The 19,169-nt window shown below is 39.0% G+C and overlaps 1 protein-coding gene across 1 annotated transcript in view; it reads right to left on the reverse strand.

The window, feature by feature from the left end:
• Positions 1 to 19,169, reverse strand: part of lamc3 (laminin, gamma 3) — a 134,521-nt gene that overhangs the window by 37,161 nt on the left and 78,191 nt on the right. Inside the window, exons 11-12 of the mRNA XM_006796809.3 lie at positions 7,782 to 7,891; positions 5,324 to 5,551 (exon numbers count right to left, since the gene is read on the reverse strand). Coding sequence (XP_006796872.2) covers positions 5,324 to 5,551; positions 7,782 to 7,891 — 338 coding nt within the window. The remainder of the gene's footprint in view (positions 1 to 5,323; positions 5,552 to 7,781; positions 7,892 to 19,169) is intronic.

Genomic DNA, 19,169 nt, shown 5'->3' on the forward strand with positions numbered 1-19,169 from the left:
AAGAGACAGGAAATCTGCAAGCAAATTAGACATCATTAGCCAAGAGGCGGTTAACAAGTCTAATTAGGGGAGAGGCAGGCAGGCAGTGATACTAGACTTGCTTCCGGACCTCAGTCATATGCACACAGAGTCAGTGTTATAACCCACACACACTCACACACACAAACATAATGCGCACTCTCAGCCAAAGCTCCAGGCATCTCTTAACTAGGTCATATCTCTGAGTCTTCAAGTTGTAGGGTAGGAAAGAAGACGGGTGAGGAGAGGAAGAGAGAGATTGAGGGAAGATAAAGGATGGAGGGTGGGACCTTGGATGGGATAGTTGTCTGCTCTTGGTGAGATGGAGTCGTTTAAAAGCTGTGCGAACGAGATAGCGTGGAAAAGGCTCAGGGAGGAAAATAAAGAGCGCACGCTGACAGACACGTAAGCATATCTAAATAAGCGCACACAGGTTGACTTGTTTACACACCCAACAGCTGCCGTTTTACTTCTGTCATTTATAGAACGTTACATTTGGGATGCGAATGTGAAAGCGTGCTCCGACTGCTGTTATTGTCGCCCACAAGAAAAAAAAGTCTGGTACTTTTATTACAGACTCTTAAATTAGCTGTTATTATAAAGATTAGTTGAAATGAGGATACTGCTGTATTAGTAGAGCCACCCAGTTTTTAAGTTTTGAGTGATAGCTTGCCAATGCTCCTGAGGGATGGCTGAGCTACATTCCCTTGAAGTGATGATGACTGAATGTCAGTTCTAGAAAGACTAAAAAAAAAAAAGAAATGTTTCAGTCAAAGAGCCTCCATCTTTCTGTTCTTCCCCTCTCTCACGGGCCCAGTGATAGAAAAATATTGTCTCAAGAACCCGTGATGATCCCTCATGTCATGTAACACTGGTTGAATACTTCAGACTTCATTTTATAACTAGAGACTTGAATCTGTATTTTATTGAATGGCATCATATTGAAATGCCCTTTTCCCAAATTCATTTGGAAAAAGGGCATTGCAGCTCCCTCCTCGCGGAATCAGATGCAACATCTCTTAAAACTTTAAGAGCTGGTCTCGCTAAATGGATTTAAGGTGTTTTTAGGTAACCTTGAGGCAGTTACTTCAGGCTACAAATGTTTTTCATGAATACTACGACTCCTGTTTTTTCACCCAAGACTATGCCTTTTACTCATGTTTTGGGCTTTATTTGGTGGTTTTTGCTTTTTTACTACTTGTACTACTTTTTTTATCACTTGTAGTAGATTTGCATACTTGCTTGTTCTGTGTGTATTTACTACTGTTGATTGTACTGGACATCATTTTGGGGTTGGAATACTAAATTTTGCTCTACAAGGGCCTGATATCCTCCTCTTAGAAACTATATCAGGTAAAAATAAAATTCTTTGTTTTTACATTCATCAGGTCACAATGAGCCCAAATAGCAAAGAGAAATGTAAAAATGCATGCCATGAAAGAGTTTGGGTCTTAGGAGGTTAATTTTAAATCCCATTACATTTTTCAGTAACACAGTAATGTAATGCATTACTGGGCTAAATACAGTAATGACATTATAGTTAGAATTATGATGTTACTTGCGTTACAAAGCTCCTTCAATTATCTGAGGAAGATTGAGCAAATAAACAAATAAATAAAACAAAAGAAAAAGCAAAAAAAAACAACCATGCTTTTTTTCATCCTGTGCCTTTGCGGTCTAATCAGCTGATTTCAGTTTGCGTGCAGGAAGGAAGAAAATAATGATCTATGTCTTTAACTGTGGAGATTATTTTTGTTTTTATTGCAAAAAAAGACAAGAGTTAGTGTGGTACTGTAAATATTGGTATCAATACAATACAAAGTAAATATAGGGTCAGTACTCCGGATACCAATACTGATACTTTAACCTAACCTAAGAGCAGTGTGTCATGATTTGTGAGATGAATCATCATCAATTTTGACATTCAGAACACATTTTAAATTGCAGCTAAATTGCTGTGATTTTTACTTTCCACAATAGCTAACGTAGCAAAACACACATTACAGTTTTTCATATATTTGGAAAATGGTTTTTGTAGAACCTAGAATGTCTCTAAAGCACTTTTGTTGTTTAAATGTGTTATAGGACACAAAAAAGTTTAGACATCTTTCGTCATGCATATTTGTGGTGTATTTTTTCATTTCCAAAAACAATTATTTATTTAACACCATTCAGAGGGCTGCATACAGTATGGAATAGAAACACAGTATTAACCTTTTGATGCTAGTGTCGATCCAATAGTAATGCCAGCATTGGCATCTATATCATTGATATTTGGATCAAGGAGTGAAATGGTATGTCCTGGACAGAAACAGCACACCTTTGACTCTTTGCAAGCATCTGCACAATCCCTGTGGTGACTACTTTGAAGTCTCTTTGGGCTGGCTTTTAACTCTTTGTGTTCTTGGTTTTGTGTTCATGTGCAAACACTAAAAGAAAGATCCTATTTGTCGTCATCAGGACAGGGATTTGTGTCAGTGTGTGGGACTGTAGCCTCAGGTTTATACTGTTAAGTGGCTTGGTAATGCGTAACTAATGTAGCAAACAGCGTAACTGATTACTTTATCTGGCAAGCAATTAAGTAATCTACTACATCACTTTTAAGGAAAGTAATGAGTAATGTGCAAAACTTTTTTTTAGTAATGCCTCCGACATTGAAAAAGAGACTCTATAAACAATAAACACTAATAGAAACTAATAGTGGCATTATTGAGCACTTCCACATGAGACTAACGGTAAAACTGTACTCGAATATGACACAATGAAATTGACACTTTTCTACGTTTTTTTTGTCTTGATTCTGAATTGACACTTGAAGCTGTCAAAACAATATGTGAAATTATTCACAGTGGTTTGTTACTCTTATTTATCAGAAAGAGCATTTCTCATTCTTTGTTTGCAAATAATGTTTTAGCACATTTAGGCAAATGACCAGACACAGCTGCTGGGAATTACGACAAATGTCAGTTGGATTTGTTTTTGTCAGCACAATGCATTTTACTGTTTTTCTATAAGATGAGTTTAACTCTCCAAAGTTATTTTTTTCAACGTGCAGGTCATCAAATGTAGAATAGTACAGAAATTTCATAAATTTTCATAAACTCTTGTTATGGAGTGGCTGATGTGATCAACCAGTAAATTTGTTTTCAGGTGAAACGCAAAGCTTCAAGGAAGGCATATATTGCCCAGCTAGCTTCGCTCCTTCAAGTCACACTACATAGAGACTGTTGCTGACTGGATGTTTGGTAAACTTAGTATTATTTAACTGATTTTGAGTGGTTGCTGGAAGTTTCTGGGTTTGCTGGCAAATTGCTGGCAAGATATGTAGTCCCGGACTAGTTAATTAACGGTTCTGGTAGCTTGCTTGCTATCGCTAGCTTAAATTGGACACAAAGAGATATACGGTGGTGCACCAAAAAACACCTTGCGGTTACTTTGGTTGCTAAGAGATTGCCGCGGTTATTACTTTACAGGTTTAAGTCATAAGTATTTTTTTTTTTTTACAGTTTTATGACACTTGAGAGACACAGAGTTACAATCATTTCTGATTCTGCTCAGAGAAAAACATTGAAGCTAAAGCGTGCCCTTGGAGAAGAAACAGGAGTAATAATGTGTGATATTACAGTATATGAAGGGGGAGACGACACAAAATAGGAAGATGTATTTTGATTTGTTTACCTTTTTGTCTCCTGTTACACTGCAATCGAAAGCATTTAGCATCAGTAGTTTACATGTATTTTTTTCTTTCCTATCCAGTGCTGTGTTATTGTTTTCCATTCTCAATTACATTACTATCCCTGCAAATTTACATGCAAATGAGAGTGCTCTTTTGCCTGACAATGTAAAACGTTGTGCTCCTGAAATCAGCATCTAAACAGTATTCAATTAGCAGTCAGTTATCATAATAATATTCTGGTACAGTGGGCATTCAGCAAGAGGACAAAAAAAAGCAAGACAAGAATTAGGACAAAAGGAGATGAGAAACACACTTCTAGGTTTTTCCAGGCTCATCCTGTTTCCTCCCACAGCCCAAATTCAGTATTTTTGGTTAATTAGTGATTCACAATTGGCTGTAGGTGTGGATGTGTGTGTTTCTCCATTATCCCTGTGATGGACTAGCATGGTGTACTCAACATTTCTCCACTGTATGCTGGGAAAGAATCCAGACCCCCCTGGCAACTCTAAGCTGGATAAGGCCCCAATCTCACAGGCTTAGAGACCAGTCGGTGACCCCCTTGCTACTGCTGATGATTTGGAAAAAATGTGGAAGGGTTGCTGGCTGGGTGAAATCAATTGCAAGAATACTTGCTGAATACTAGAATCCTGAGCCTCCTAGTAGATGCACCTATGATATCAATTTCAAAATCCTACGTTGCCTCGTTCTCAACTTATTGCATTCACAAGAGTTTCAGAAAGCCTGGCCTTTGACCTGAACCTTGAGATCGAGGTCACTGAGATTTGACCTCGCCCGGGATTTTTAGTAGAGACACTTGTGGTATCAATTTGAAATTCCTATGTCTCTTCATTCTTGAGATATTGGATTCACAAACATTACCAGATGCAATAAATAAGGAATCTGGAATACTGCATTATGCGAACCATTACTACTCCTTTATTGCATTTTTTCAGCTCTACACCTGCCCCCTAGGATGAGGAGGATGTGCGTGGACTCTTTTTTGCACTACTAAACCGGACGCCATTACCTCCCTGCCTGCTGCCATCGGCATAGCCCGCATTGGCTCTACATAGATTCACCACAGACCTCCAGTAAATGGACTCTGTGACGATGGACAGATGAACAAATAGATAGCCAGCTATAGGCTATTTACAGAAATCCACCTCTATTAAAAAGGATTATTCTGATATTATTTAGATCACTCTTGACTTCTGAATTCCATGTGAAGTTTGCCATATGTGTTTTCTTTTTTAAATTTATACTCTCCAAACTTTAGTTTACATTTCTGACCGATACTCACGATGTTTTCTCGTATACAACCGAGGCCCCCCAAAGACACAGAGAGATTAAAAAAAGCTGTTTTGACAGACTGTGGCACACTCTCTATAAGTAGTACGTTGACTGTGAAACTAGTGAAGTGCACCTTTAAAAATGAAATGCGCTTGATTTATGAATTCAACATTTTCATGCTTTTTTTTTCCCTACTTCAGCTGGAGTCGCTGAAACAGAAATACTGCTGACTGGCTGTCAGTGAAGTGACACCAAATTCATTATGAATTCCTGACATTTTTCTAATTTATCACATGAACACAGCTGTGTACAACGCAATGTCAATGTTTCACTTATTACCTGTCTCTGGATGGCACGTTCCATGCTGGTGGCAGTTGCATGGAACGCATGCCGAGAGAGGCCCTCTAGCAGGCTCTTCCCGGGTAAATCCGGGGGCACACTGTTCACAAAACTGGCCCGCAAAGCCCGGGGGACAGGAACAGGATTCCACCCACAGAGCAGGAGGAAAGGCTGGGTCAGCGGAGACGACTGCTGAGGTCATGGTTACTCCTGCGAGCTGTGATGTGTCTGGCAAGGAAGGAAAAGGAGGAATGTCAAAGATGTTAATACAAATCTTTCTCTGGAATAAGCGACAGGTGCAAGTATGTGTGTGTGTGTGGTGGTGACAGTGGGAGGTCTCTGCATCTTGTTAAGCAGTAGGTTATTAGCATTTGTTGCAGTGCCGTCCCTCTCTCCCTGTCTCATTATAGGTTTTGGCCCGTGTTTACATTTTACAGTCAGATACACACATGCACCCACACATACACACTAACACAATAACCGATTCATCCACCCACACGGCCATAAATGGCGCACTTAATGCTTGCTTACACACATGTGCCTGCACGTGCCCACACACGTACACTTGTGATCCAGGGACTCTTTGATATAGCAAATGAATAAATCACTGCAGCAGAGCAAGACAAGAAAAAAAAAAAACAGACAGGAGACTCTGTGGAGGTATGTCAAACGTGCAGTTCCTGTGGGGTTTTCAAGATCCCGCTCTCCTCTCATGAATAGTGATGGGGGCAGGCCATGCTGAACTGTATCCCTCTCACCCTTTACTGCCTGAGCCACAGCCGCAGAACACAAAATTACTTTTGGTGTACATTACCGTGTCCATTTTCAATAGCCAGACAGACGGACAGATTCTTTGCACGTATGACTATGTAGCAGTTGTCAGATAAGGAATAAACCAAGTGTGGATGAGCGACTGCATAATGACCTGAGTGGCAGAAACTGCGAGGGGCGAGACAGTGGAAGAACCAGAGGAGAGGATGGACCTTGACATCTAACAAGCCATGATTCAGAGATTCCTTGAGCGGTGATGAAAGACGGTTCATTTACACCTCTGAGGGATAATCAGTAGGCAAGCCGGTCCTCTTCCCTTTCCGCGACTTGCCTTAGCCTCTACCCTTTACTCTCCAGTAGCTCCTGAATTCTATTAGCTCGTTCAACGGGTGGAAATGTGCAATTAAAAGAGTTTTCAGATACTGAAGCCTATATTTCGGTTAATTAAAAGCCTTCCATTTTAAGTCGTGCTGTGCAAGTTCTCTCCATCAATCCTTTTTCTGCAGGAAACCTTGTCAGAGCAGTCGAGATTTTACTTGCAACGAATGACTTTACTGCAGCCTGGCAGACTCTGACAATTTAGGTCCCCTTAGGCGCCTGTACATTTAACCATTAAGCCATTGATTTCCCATAAACTTTAAATATGGCCACACTTGCTTTTCAAACCTAATTTTTTTTGTGGCGGGGAAAATAAAAGCTCTTTACTGCGACTGCCATCGCAGCCTTGCCTTAACAACCTAAAGACAATACTGTCACTTAAGTAATACAGTTCTGTTAATAACAGACTCTCTGTGGTGCAGGGAGAATTTTAAAGAATGAAGGAAAATGTGAGAGGCAGAGATGAGAATGATGAGAGGACAGCTTTATGGGGTTTGGATATTAAAGTTTGTTGCACTGCCTGCAGCGATAAAGCACTTCTAACACTGTTTGAGAATGAGTTTGAGACCTAACACAAGTCATTAACAGTTTCTCCCCCATAATGTGCAAAAGATGCGGTGTAAACTGTGTGCTTGACTTTGATACCACGTTCATGTGGGTAGGTAGGTGGGTGGGTACAGAAAACAGTTTGATGGAATATGCATGAGTGTGCCTGTGTGTGTGGGGTTTTTTTTCTTTTTTGTGCCTAAACGCCATGCATGTGGAACTACATAAGAGTCTGTGTGGTGACGCCTGCACCAAGCAGCTAATTAAAATGGTGTAAGTAAGTGTGAGGAAGCTGGTGATTTTGTCCAGCTGTTCTGTCTCCTCCACGCTTTAATCCACCGTAATGCCTCTCAGATCCCGCTGGTTCATTACAATACAAACTATCAAATTTCAAGAACTCATCCAAAACATCTGGGAATAAATGTCCCGTTCTGTTGCAGAGCCAGATAGGGGACAGTTGAACGATTCCTCGAGCACAAACACCAACACCAATTTACTAGCAAGTTCTGCTGCAGCTTGAATAATGTTTTCCTGTCTGGTTACAGAAAACGGTCATAAAAAATAATGATTTTAGTAATTTTGTAGGCCTCTAAATGTTGGCATTATTTGTAAATAGTGCTTTCAGAAAAATAGATTTGATAGATTTTATTTGCTCCTACAGCACATACACATGACCACCCATTTAAGGCTCCAGTGTAAGTCATGTAAAAATGCATTGGATATGCTTATTGGGACAAGTTCATAAACAATAACCAACACTTACAGTTGTGTCCCCCAGCATTGCTGATCTTGAGAGCCGTCAGGTTGTAAAGGAGGAGTTGGAAGTCAAAGGCCGAAAGCGCAGGTTTAAATCTCTTCTCGTTTTCATCAAGCCTGTCAAGAAGAAAAACAGCAAACGTGTCATTTATTTAATATTTGCTAAAAGGCCTGCAGGGCTTTATCAAGATTTTAATTTCGAATGTAGTAACCTGTCGAACTAATTTTAAAGACTGTTGGGTCAACATGACACATGAAACACATGCAAATGGAGAACATTGCATGGCATTTTTAGGGGGGAGATAATATTAACCTATTATATATGAAAATCCAAAGAATTGGGATTTATAATAAATGATTTCTAAAAACATATAGATGTTAAGATTTGCTGACAATGTTCATTCATTCAATCATACTGGCTCACCCAGACATATATACACAGAGACATATGTTACAAGTAAAAAGAGATTTGTGTCCTACACATACAAAATATGATTAATCTAAACAATTCGATCAACTGTCTTATTGCCTCTTGTGATAGATCATATCATCCTTGCATATGTCTTGACCGTCTATGTCAGTTTACATCATGGCAACCAACTCTTTCTTGAGGGTTTTCTTTCTCCAGAGATGCTGGTTTTTTTGCACAAGCTCTTCAGGTTTCTTACACTTGTTTTCACATTGTTTATGTGCTAAAAGAGAAATGATTTAAACCAGTTTTGAAATGTGATTTTACTAATTCATGAGCTCAAGGCACTTTGTCAAGATAGCCATGCAGTAGAGGTTACACTTTGACTTGGATTGTCAGCTTTGTTCTTCATATTTCAACTTGTAATCTTTTAAAAATATTACAACCTCAATCTTAATACTTTTAGCTCATTTTCCACATTTAACTTTGTTCCCTATGTTTCCCATAATGCGCCCCTAAAAGTTGGTATGAAACACAGAAAACAATTCAAAAAAGAAAACAACCGAATGTAAATATGCTGACTTCAACATATATTCAGGGTCTTCATCACAGAGATTTGCCATCTGTTGGAGGATGTTCTGCTAAGGCAGTCAGCACAGCTGACATCTGCCTGTTTTACTTCTGGCATCACGCGTACTTTCCATCTTGATGACAGGTGCTGTGTCAGCTCTGCGCCGTGTTGTTGTGTTGAAAATTTTTCACCCACTATTTCAAGGTCCCAAAGGTAAGGAACAGATGGATTAAGTGATATATTCATATACTCTCCATTAAGGAATGACTTACAGGTAACATTGTCTAATATGTGGGACTCAGCACTGCATCATTACCAAATGGTGTTTCCCATTAATAAAAAATATGCTCTATTAGTCAAGCTATCGAGTCTGCGGTTACCAATACATGGAATTTAATCCACTAAACATTTTTATAGTACAGAAAATACCAAGGATGAAATAGCAAGAATTACACCTATTTTAAAGCTATTGCTTTAAAATTTAATTTGAATGTCCAAAACTGATATTAGCTTTAAAACCATTAGATACCTGTTTTAGAATACGAGGGTTGCTTAATTCATCCAACACCATCACCAACCCTAAAAAGTTTAACTTGTCCAACACTTTAACTTATTCTGAAAATATCACCTTTGTATTAGCCTCAGCTTTAATTTGTGTACCAACCTAGGACTAAAGAATATAGTACACATTGAAGTGCCAAGAAGCGTAGTTCCTCAAATGGACAAATGAACAAATATGCAGTCTGTGGCCAAACAAGCTTGCTAGCATTAAGTGAAAACTTAGCTTTAACCATGTCCTAATATGGTCATTTCCAGCTCCAAAAATTAAACAGACAAATAAACAGGAAACATACATGGAAATACTGTGTTTAAAGCAAAAACAAAGTTTGTACAATTCTAATAAGCTTGTGAGTTAATATTTGGAATACTGAAATATAAGTAAAATAAAAGCCGACACACTGAATTTAATATTGTTTATTTTATGTTTGTTTATTTAATTGTAATTCTGAGCATTTTGTGGCTTTTGGTGTTTTGTGAAACTAAAAATAATAATCAAAATTCAATAATAATGATGATAATAATAGCCCTAAGGCCTTATGATTTCTTTCTAGCGACTCTTCCACTGAGAGCATTTGGGATGAAGCTTCACAAACAGTAGATGAATAATTTGAAGGACCAGGTGCATCTCTCAGGTTTTTTGCCAGGTCATTACTGAGTTGAAAATTGTTTCCCTTGTTAGCTAAATATAAAGAAATGGGGACTGATTCAAGACCTTTGCACAATACTCAATAAATAATTAAATAAATGAAAGAGCAATTGCAATAAAGCTAAAATATGGGCTTCATATTTGGAGTGAACAAACTAGTGGATGGCTTTTATCTTTTACAGTATGTGTTCAATGTTAAAAACAGCGCCATGCCTTTTCAAAGCTAGTGTCATTGTTCACGCTTGTTTTAAAAAAGAATAAACACGATGGTTGTGCCCCTTTCTGTCTTTTTTATTTGAAATTGGTAATACATTATAAAATCAAAACCTTGTCATCACAGACAAGAACCTTAAAAGAATGAGTTGCCAAACCTTTGGTTTGTTAACCATATCAGGCTAAGTCAGGCCTTTTATGTGCAAGTGTTTGAGGGCCTCTATTTTATTAGGTCAATTGTTCTCAGCATGACACTAGCTCACTTTGAAAATGCTTTGTTTTCTGCCTGGCCTGGGTTGTAGCATTCAGATTCACACTGTGCATGTTTATGCGTGTGTATGTGTGTGCGTGCGTGCATTCCTGGCTTGCCACACACTCTCGCCGGATGCGGCGGGTCCTTGTTCCCTGGCCTGACATGTAGGCACAGTAATAAAGAGAGGCAATTACAAACTGGGCCTCAAAGCCATGGTAATGGAGCTGGTCAGACAGCGATAAGCAGAGTGTGCATGAAAGTGAACAAACTCCCAGTCATGCTTTCCCCATGGAGCGTCAGTGTCCTTTTTAATCAGCACCAAGCAGAGCGCGAAGAGCCACACTGTAATTAAGGCTGCTCCATGGAGGATGAGAGGAGATCATCAGGAGAGAAAAGCCCAAAAGAATAGCGGGCACACACAAACACACACGAGCACACACAAATGCCCTTAGAGAGGACAGATAGAGATACAAGGTGAGCAAGATAGCAAGACACAAGCAGTGTATAAAAAACAGAGGAATGATGAAGTACATGACTGCAATGTAGATACCAAAAGATACAGGCATACATGTGGGAACATGTTATGAGCTATCCAATTGTGCCAATTTCTCGTTGTCTAATTAAAGTAACTAACTATGAGGTTCATTTTAATTACTAGGAATACAAATACATGACCCAAAAACTGGCATATTAAACCCAAGTTACTTGGAGTAAATGATGGTTTCAGACCAAGCTATGTTCTGCAAACACTCAAAGATATTTACAATATATGCTTGTAATGGAATAAAATAAAATATTTATGTATTTTGGAAGAGAGTGAGAGTGATGTTATAGACTATAAAAAATAGATGTAGCCATCATTTAGTTGCAAATTGGTTTGTGGACTTGCAGTTCTGATTTGAGCATTTAGGCCACTGAGGGCACTCAACTCTAACAACAGCGATCCCCTTGTTGCCATTAGAAAGGATGCCTGGAGGCTAACACCGTGTATATACTCAGTGTGGGTCTGTGACGCAGATTTGTTCTTTAATATTTCTTCTACGCCTTCTGCACACCAGAAACATTTCAGAAACACAGCATTTCGTTTACACAAGGTCTTTTATTTTGAAAATTTCCTGACCCATATGCCTTTCCAAACTATACGGTTGGTGCTGTGAGGTAGAGAGAGCCATGGATTTACAAGCATTGAAATATGATGCAGCTGGCCCCAGTGGAAATCACATATACGCCCATCTTTTATATACAGTCTATATGAAGTTTCTCAAACAGGACTGAAGAGGGTCATTGTATCATAAATAAGCCAAAACTACTTTTCACAAGCATTCATCTATGTAGTTTGTTGAAAGACTACTTTTAGCATTTAAAATGGGGAAGAGCTGATACTTTATGTTATGAATTGCAAGGGCTTGGCATCTTATCACATGAATATTAAGCTTACATGGTGAAGATGTACACAAAGCGCTACAGGCAAGTCAATAAAACCTCTCCGCCTACTAATTTCAAAGGAACAAAAAGTGAACATGGAGAACATCAGAGAGAAGAGTGAAAGCTACCTCATATAAGCCATTCACCCCCCTCCTCTCATCAATCCCCTCCGCTTGAATCCCTGAGCTTCCATATATTTCTTCTTCATCTGATTCCGAAATGATCTCTGCTATCAAGTGGGAACACAAAGCCACTTAACAGGTTAAGATATTTATCATTTCTGAATGCAGATGCTGTCACTCAGGAGAGATTTGGCGCGTGTGTTTATGCTCATGTTTATTTATGCTTTCGCCGAGCTTTGGCAAAAACACTTAGAAGCACATATATTTCCACTTTCTGAGCGCAATTATTTTTAATGCTTGTATTGCATCTAATTGTTGCACATAAAAAAATAAAAAGCTAAACTATTTGTGTATGTATGTGCGAAGAGAAATCGAGGGAATGATACAGCGAAGTGCAGTGAAGTGCATCTAAGCATGTACCTGACAAGAGTAATAAGTTCTGTGGAGAACTGTGGAGAAGAACATTTAATCACTGGCTCTTTCCCCAAGCTCCACTGCATTTCAGAGAGAGGATCAACAAGTCCCTTTAGCCAGGGCTTTTGGTGGTAAGAGAAGAGTCATTACTGGTGCACAGACACCAGTGATAGGCAGGGAAGAATTGGACAGAGAGTCACAAGCAGTGTGCCAGACGAAGGGCTGAATCCTTTTTTGATGGACTGGGCAAAGAAGACATGCTCTTCTCAGCTTAAAAAACAAGGGTAAACCTAAGCCACTGTTCCATAATAAGATTACACACAAGAACCAGAGTACAGATAAGAGCTCCCTTTCAAACCAAACAGATCTTAGATGTACCAATATTGTAGATCACTGTCAACTTATAAAGTCAAATGTTTGCAAGTTTATCATGTAACTGTAACTGCACTGTGAGTCAAAAAGAAGTCAAGAAAGAATAAAAACTGGAGCATCATGATTAGTAGAAACTGTAACTTTAATTCTGATTATTATTTTTGATCAAAAAGTACTGAGTGTTTCAGTTTTAGCTAAAAACGATTTCCCCCCTCCTATGAATTTAAAGTGAACCAAACAAAGAGCTAAAGGGAGGGCAGAATTGGACTTGGTATTCATGCACCAATCCATTTTCTTCCACTTATCCCATTCAGGGTGAAGGTTCAGAGTCAAAGAGCTGCTCCCAGTTGTCATGGAGTGAGAGGCAGTGTACCAATGGACAGGTTCCCAATCTGTAACAGGACTAACACATATAAACACACAATTCACATCTATGGACGATTTAGAGTCACCAATTAATCAGCTCTGCAAAACCTTCGGGGAGGAAGCAGAAATATCCAGAGAGAGCTGATGAAGATGTGGGGAGATGAATGCAAGCTGTAGTGGATTCAAACCCTGGACCATGTGGTGCTAACTACCACACCAATGCGCCATCATGTAGATCTCAGTCTTTTATGATGAGTTGAAGGGGCTCACTACAGGATACATTTCAAATTAAAAGCACAATTTTTAAGAAAAGTTAATATAGTGGCAGTTTACAGGTAGAAAAAAAGCGGCCTTCATTATTTAAAATATTATATTATACATATTATTGTTTACTGTGGTGTTACATTCTATAAACTGATTTTTATCCATCTGTGCTGTGTAGCTCACTCTGAAAATAAGCATATTAAAGCTGTGTCCACACTGGAAGCGATTTGCTCAGCGTGCACCATTTTGAAACTGACTACTAGTCGCTTGTGGACATTTCAGTCTCCGGTTCCCTGATATGTCAATCAGCGGTTTCCTGCACTGACACTGGTAGTCGCTTCAGTTGGTTGCCTAGAAGCTGAATTTGAAATTTGTCTCGCTTACCCACTTCATGTCGCCAGCAGTTATTTTGCCTGCAGTCGCTTGAAGTCGCCAAATGTTATTGGTGTATTATGGTCTCTGATGGCCACATCACTTCCAGTGTGGATGCAGCTTTAGAAGCTACTGCTGTAACAGCTCTGTGAGGCTGTAATTAAAGCAGTGCTTTGAGCTCAATGCTATTGCCAATAAGTTCACATGCTCTCAGAGGCGAGGCTGTTATTTAGATGTTAAGCAGTTTGACCACAGCAGCTTAACATGTTAGCATTTTAGCGAGTGATAAATAACAGTAAACACAAAGCACAGACACTAAATAATGCTGCTAAATGTAGTTATGCAAACTGACCGGAGGAAAAAATGAATGACCTACTTTGTAGAGCAGTGCTTCCAAAAGTGTGGGGTGGGACTTAGAGGTGAGCGGATCGATCAAATCATCAATAGTATTGATATTTGCTGGTGTTGGTATTGGATCGATACTAGCGTGGTAGGATTGATACTTTATGTGTATCCTCCAAGTTCAGTATAAAGCACACCGAACTGTGTCAAATTAAATATTTATTTGGAAATGAAAAAGTATACCTCAAACATGCACTATGAAAAATATCTGAAGCTTTTTGTGTTGACTGTCACGTCCTTTTATTCATAGCCTACAGCACATTTAAGCAACTGAAGCCGACCACAGTGCTTTAGAGACGGGCACATTTACATTCTAGGTCTCCAAAAACCCAGTTTCAAAAGACACGAAAATCTGAAAAAAGTGTTTTATTTTGTTAAAAAGTATTGTGGAAAGTAAAACTCTCAGTGATTTAGTGGTCATAAGTCACACTAATGCTCTCCCCTACATAAGCTGCCTGTATAAGATAAAAGTATCGGTATTACTATCAGCAATACCTACCCTATATGTACCCAGTATCGGATTGATACCAAAATTTGTATATGAATTATATGAATGTATTTATTTATATAAAAAGTGAAATAAAACTGGTAATAGGAGATGGTAAGTTTATGATAATAGTCATTACTCTGATCTAAATGTACTGCTCTTGTATTGATGTTTGTGTCAATGGCAGTGGCAGGTGGGTTTCATAGTTTGCATATGAATGGGAAGCTTTAACATTGGATGTTGTTTTTGAATACATTTTTGGAGGAAATAAATCGCTTTCTTTTGTATTTTGTATTCAAAAGTGAAACGCACCTAATTACCATCCTTACCAGCCTAACAACATAGAAATTAGAGTGGATACAGATTTTAGATGAAGCAAACAGCTGCAGAAACTATGTAATGAATGTAAATATGCAGTCAAAGCGACATGATTATACACACAGTACACTAATACAGATACCTGTTTTTCCTTTTATACTACCGTTGCCTTAGCAGAAATACATTCTCTCTGCTTTCCCCCTTACCTAAAACTTCAGTCTCTCTGTAATGGGTATCTCTACTTTTACCCACCACACCAATGCCAACAACACTGTTCTGTCCTTTGTCAGATTCAGTTTTCCACCATCACAGAGAACACTGCACAAGTACTGACTCCTGCGTAGACTGTCAACATCCATAGTGAGATTCTAGACAAGCACAAGCAACGTCTGCGCACAGCCTCAAATGCAACCACAGCCTAATACTCCAGGTTAACACTGCACAATATCCATCAAATCAGCCTTTTCCTCTCTGAGGATTCTGGACAGCTCTTTGCTCATGCTCTAATCATCTCCAATTTGAACCACTGCAACTTCCCTTCTAGCAAAGTACAGCTTACTCAGAATGTTGTAACCTACTGTAGCTTATTTCAGGTTCTTCAAAATGAAACCTTGCCTCTTTTGTATGTTTTTTTTCAATGGGTGTCAATACACAACTTAATATTGCTATTGATACTGTAAGAGTGTGATCCCGGTGGAGGCACTGCAGGACCGTTTTGAGCTAACAGAATAGAACATGGTCTGTGGAGTACAAACAGAGGACAAAGCAGAGTCCCCCGGGTACATAACATTGTATTTTTTTATGCAGACCCTTCAATTTCATTAAACGGTTAGCTGTTTTCTTTGCTTCACTTTAAACAAGCACTGGGAAACAAAGGAGATGAAATCCCGTCTTAGGGTAGAAAAGGGGTTTGAGGGCTGACAATAGGGAGGAAGTTAAGCTGGTCTGTTAGTGCTGAGAAGGAGAATAAAAGATTGATACAAAAGGACATAATTGAAGACAAACTACAACAAAACAGTGTGCAGGAGGTGTGGAGTGGGATGAGGATTACTTGGTACAAGATGGCAGGCCAAATGGGGAAAGTGAATAAAAATAGAGTGAATAACTTAAGCCCAGTATTGAAGAGGTTCATTGTGGAGACCAGGCTGCTTACACCTACTACCCCAGGTTGACAGGCCTAATTAGTACAACAATGTGACTGATTACAACGCTGCTTCCCTGCCAGGGTTCACCTTTACAGCCTCCGGTCATTCAGACTCCAGAGTTGCAGCTTTACTGTGAAGGGTAAGAATGAATCCGGGTAGAACTGCAGGAAGTCTAATGTTAGATAAAAGATCAGATTAAGGATTTCAGCCTGTGAATATATAGCTGAGGGTCAGTGTCATCAAAAAATGGGTTTTTTGGATGATACTAGAAGATGGAAAGGCAGCTCATGAGCGGTGACACGAGGCTGCTTTTTTAGGATGGAGTGACATATACTTTAAGAGTCTGCCTTTTTAGTATGCTGGACAGGCAGACACTGAACAGCCAGAGAATCCAGAGAATAGAGTTCAGGATATGTTCATATTTCTTTGTCTGCCTCATCATATAATATGCTATAATACTCATATACCCATAGTTTAAAAAACCCCAACAACATTTGTTCCTGCCCCTTGTTCCTGTCTGCAGTGGCTGTATCGAGGCCACTCCTTAACTTGATTTCAAGCTAAGTGATGAAGGACAAAATCTGCCGTCAGCTTCAAAGTGATGGCAGTGGTTTCTTGTGGATGTTTCGGGCTTTGGTTACCTTGATAAGCCTCTAATGTATTTATGTCAGTAAACAGTGTCCTGCACTCTCATTGGTTGTCTATTGAATCACATGCCTGCAAATTAAGAACATTTTTCCTGTCCAGCGTTTATTTTGCCCATAGCAGCTTGAATCAACAAATGTCATTCAGTTTGTCTGGTCTCTGATTGCACAGCGAATCACTTCCAGTGTGAACACAGCTGAATTATAAAGTTAATTCACTTTAATTAAATTTAAGAGTGCATTATTGCACAGAAAATGGACTTTATTAATTTATAGTGCATGGAAATTCTCTTATTGAGGGATCTGATCTTTTCTTCCAGTAGGTACAGGAGGAAAGATAGAGCAGGAGTATAACTTCTAATATATATTTATACTGACATAAACATACTGGACTCATTTAGAAGAAAGAAAAACCCTAAAAAGAAATCCTCTCATTATCATCATCGGGACTTGTTTACAAAAACAAAAACAGCTGAGGGTCTTAATGCAGTAAAGAGAAACTGCAGGCTGGCACAAGACAACTCAATCAGCGCGTAGTCTCAGTTTCCAAACAGAGATGCTAATCAACAACACAAATGATTACAACTGACATACACACAGAATATTATAATCTATTAGAGCAACACCAAGAAAACAAAACAGCAGACTGCTGCAATGTAAACACCATCAGCTCTGTGCGGCAGGAACTGCGAAGCAGCTTGATTTTGATTGCCGCCATCTTCATCACAACATCCAACCTGTGATTCCTGCAGTGTTCAAAAAGTTGCTGCTTCCCTCAAATTGCAATATGAATCACCTGCCTGCAAGATCTACACATCACAAAGATTTACCATAAGACGCATCAATGCATAAAACCGCTCTGTAAGTTTATGTTTATTTCTATATTTCTCTGCATGTAAATGTGATCTGATTGCTACAAGACATAATGTGGCTCCACATGTAGTTGTGGGAGGCTACAGTATGAATTATAGAGTAGCTTATTAAGTGAAACTACTCAAACATTAAAACTGCAGCTGTTAACAGCAAAGGGTTGCAGTGGGTCAGAGATGCATTAACTCACACAGTCATAGCGTCATGAAAAATATGGGAAAAGTATTTCATTCAAACCTAACTTTGCCATTAACTAAACTCTCTGCGCATGCAAACTCACACTTTCATTTCCCTCAGTAAACTGTCCAACCATCAAATCTTTACACTTCCGAATGATGAGAATAGAACTGTGACTTCACACTTGTCTGTACCTACACAGCACATTCTGGGCATGTTATCTACAGTTAAATTTAGCTCCATTTTGAGTTGATATACCAAGCATCCTCTAGTTTCACCAACAGCTTCAATATTTTTGTTAATCTGTATGACCTGCTGTGATTCTTTTCTGATTTTCTGTCACATTAGCTGTCACAATAGCGGCTGCTCGTATTAAACAAGATTTAATAATGAGGTCTGCATATGTGCATGAAATCTACGTGAGCCGAAAGCTTAGGCGTTACCCTGCTTTTAGTGCTCGATTTTTCCTTCTCTTTGGTTTGATTGATGTCAAATGGAGAGGAATGGATTTTCTTGCATGGTAAACACAGACACAGAAAGAGCTTTGGGTCTGAGAGCTTGAAACTTGAAAAATATTTTCCACTGCTGTGCTCTGGAGTACACTGCAAATAGGATTTCCACTTGTTTTGGTTGTTTAGAATAGCTATATTTGTTTGACTTTTTCAAAGAAAGTACTACAGAAATGACCAACAACAGCCAAAAGCCAACAGTTTTGTTTCTTCCACTTCACAGAGGACTCTTTCATCAACAGAGCCCATAATGAAGCTGTAGCTTTTTTTTTCTTTCTTTTTTTTTGTTTGAAATTTAAATGAGACATTTTAATCACAATACAGACAGTAAGAAAAGCTTAGTGTTACATTATGGTCTTGTGAATTTTTCCATAGTTTTCAGCTTCAAACACATGTGTGAGTGTGAGCATACTGTATGTTGACCTCACAGACCTGTTTATATTGCAGTGTGTGTGTATGTTGTTATATGGTTCTTGGAATCAGTGCTTTGTCAGTAAAGGGCTTTTGTATCTTTTAACAAAATATTAATATTCATTCATATTAAAAATTAATATTAACACTTGAAAAACAAACAAAATGAAGTTTTGGAAGACTGCCTGTGCCCATACACCCATTCCACTTCACACCTCTTCCTGGTCTCTGTCATCCAGCCGATATTGCAATTTGTTTGGCTATAACTGATAGGATACGTTACATCTTCACTCTCCCGCGGTCTTCTGTTCATCTGTAGATAGAATTTAGTGCTGGAATCATGTCTGGAGTAGAAGGTAAGACCCCCTGTAAACCAATCCTTTCCTGTCCCTTCTCAGGAGCCTGCCTGACCCAGACCATAGCGTAGCTGCTGAATGTGAATCC

Source organism: Neolamprologus brichardi, chromosome 7 (genome assembly GCF_056152115.1).
Source record: "Neolamprologus brichardi isolate AB-2024 chromosome 7, ASM5615211v1, whole genome shotgun sequence".
NCBI lineage: Eukaryota > Metazoa > Chordata > Actinopteri > Cichliformes > Cichlidae > Neolamprologus > Neolamprologus brichardi.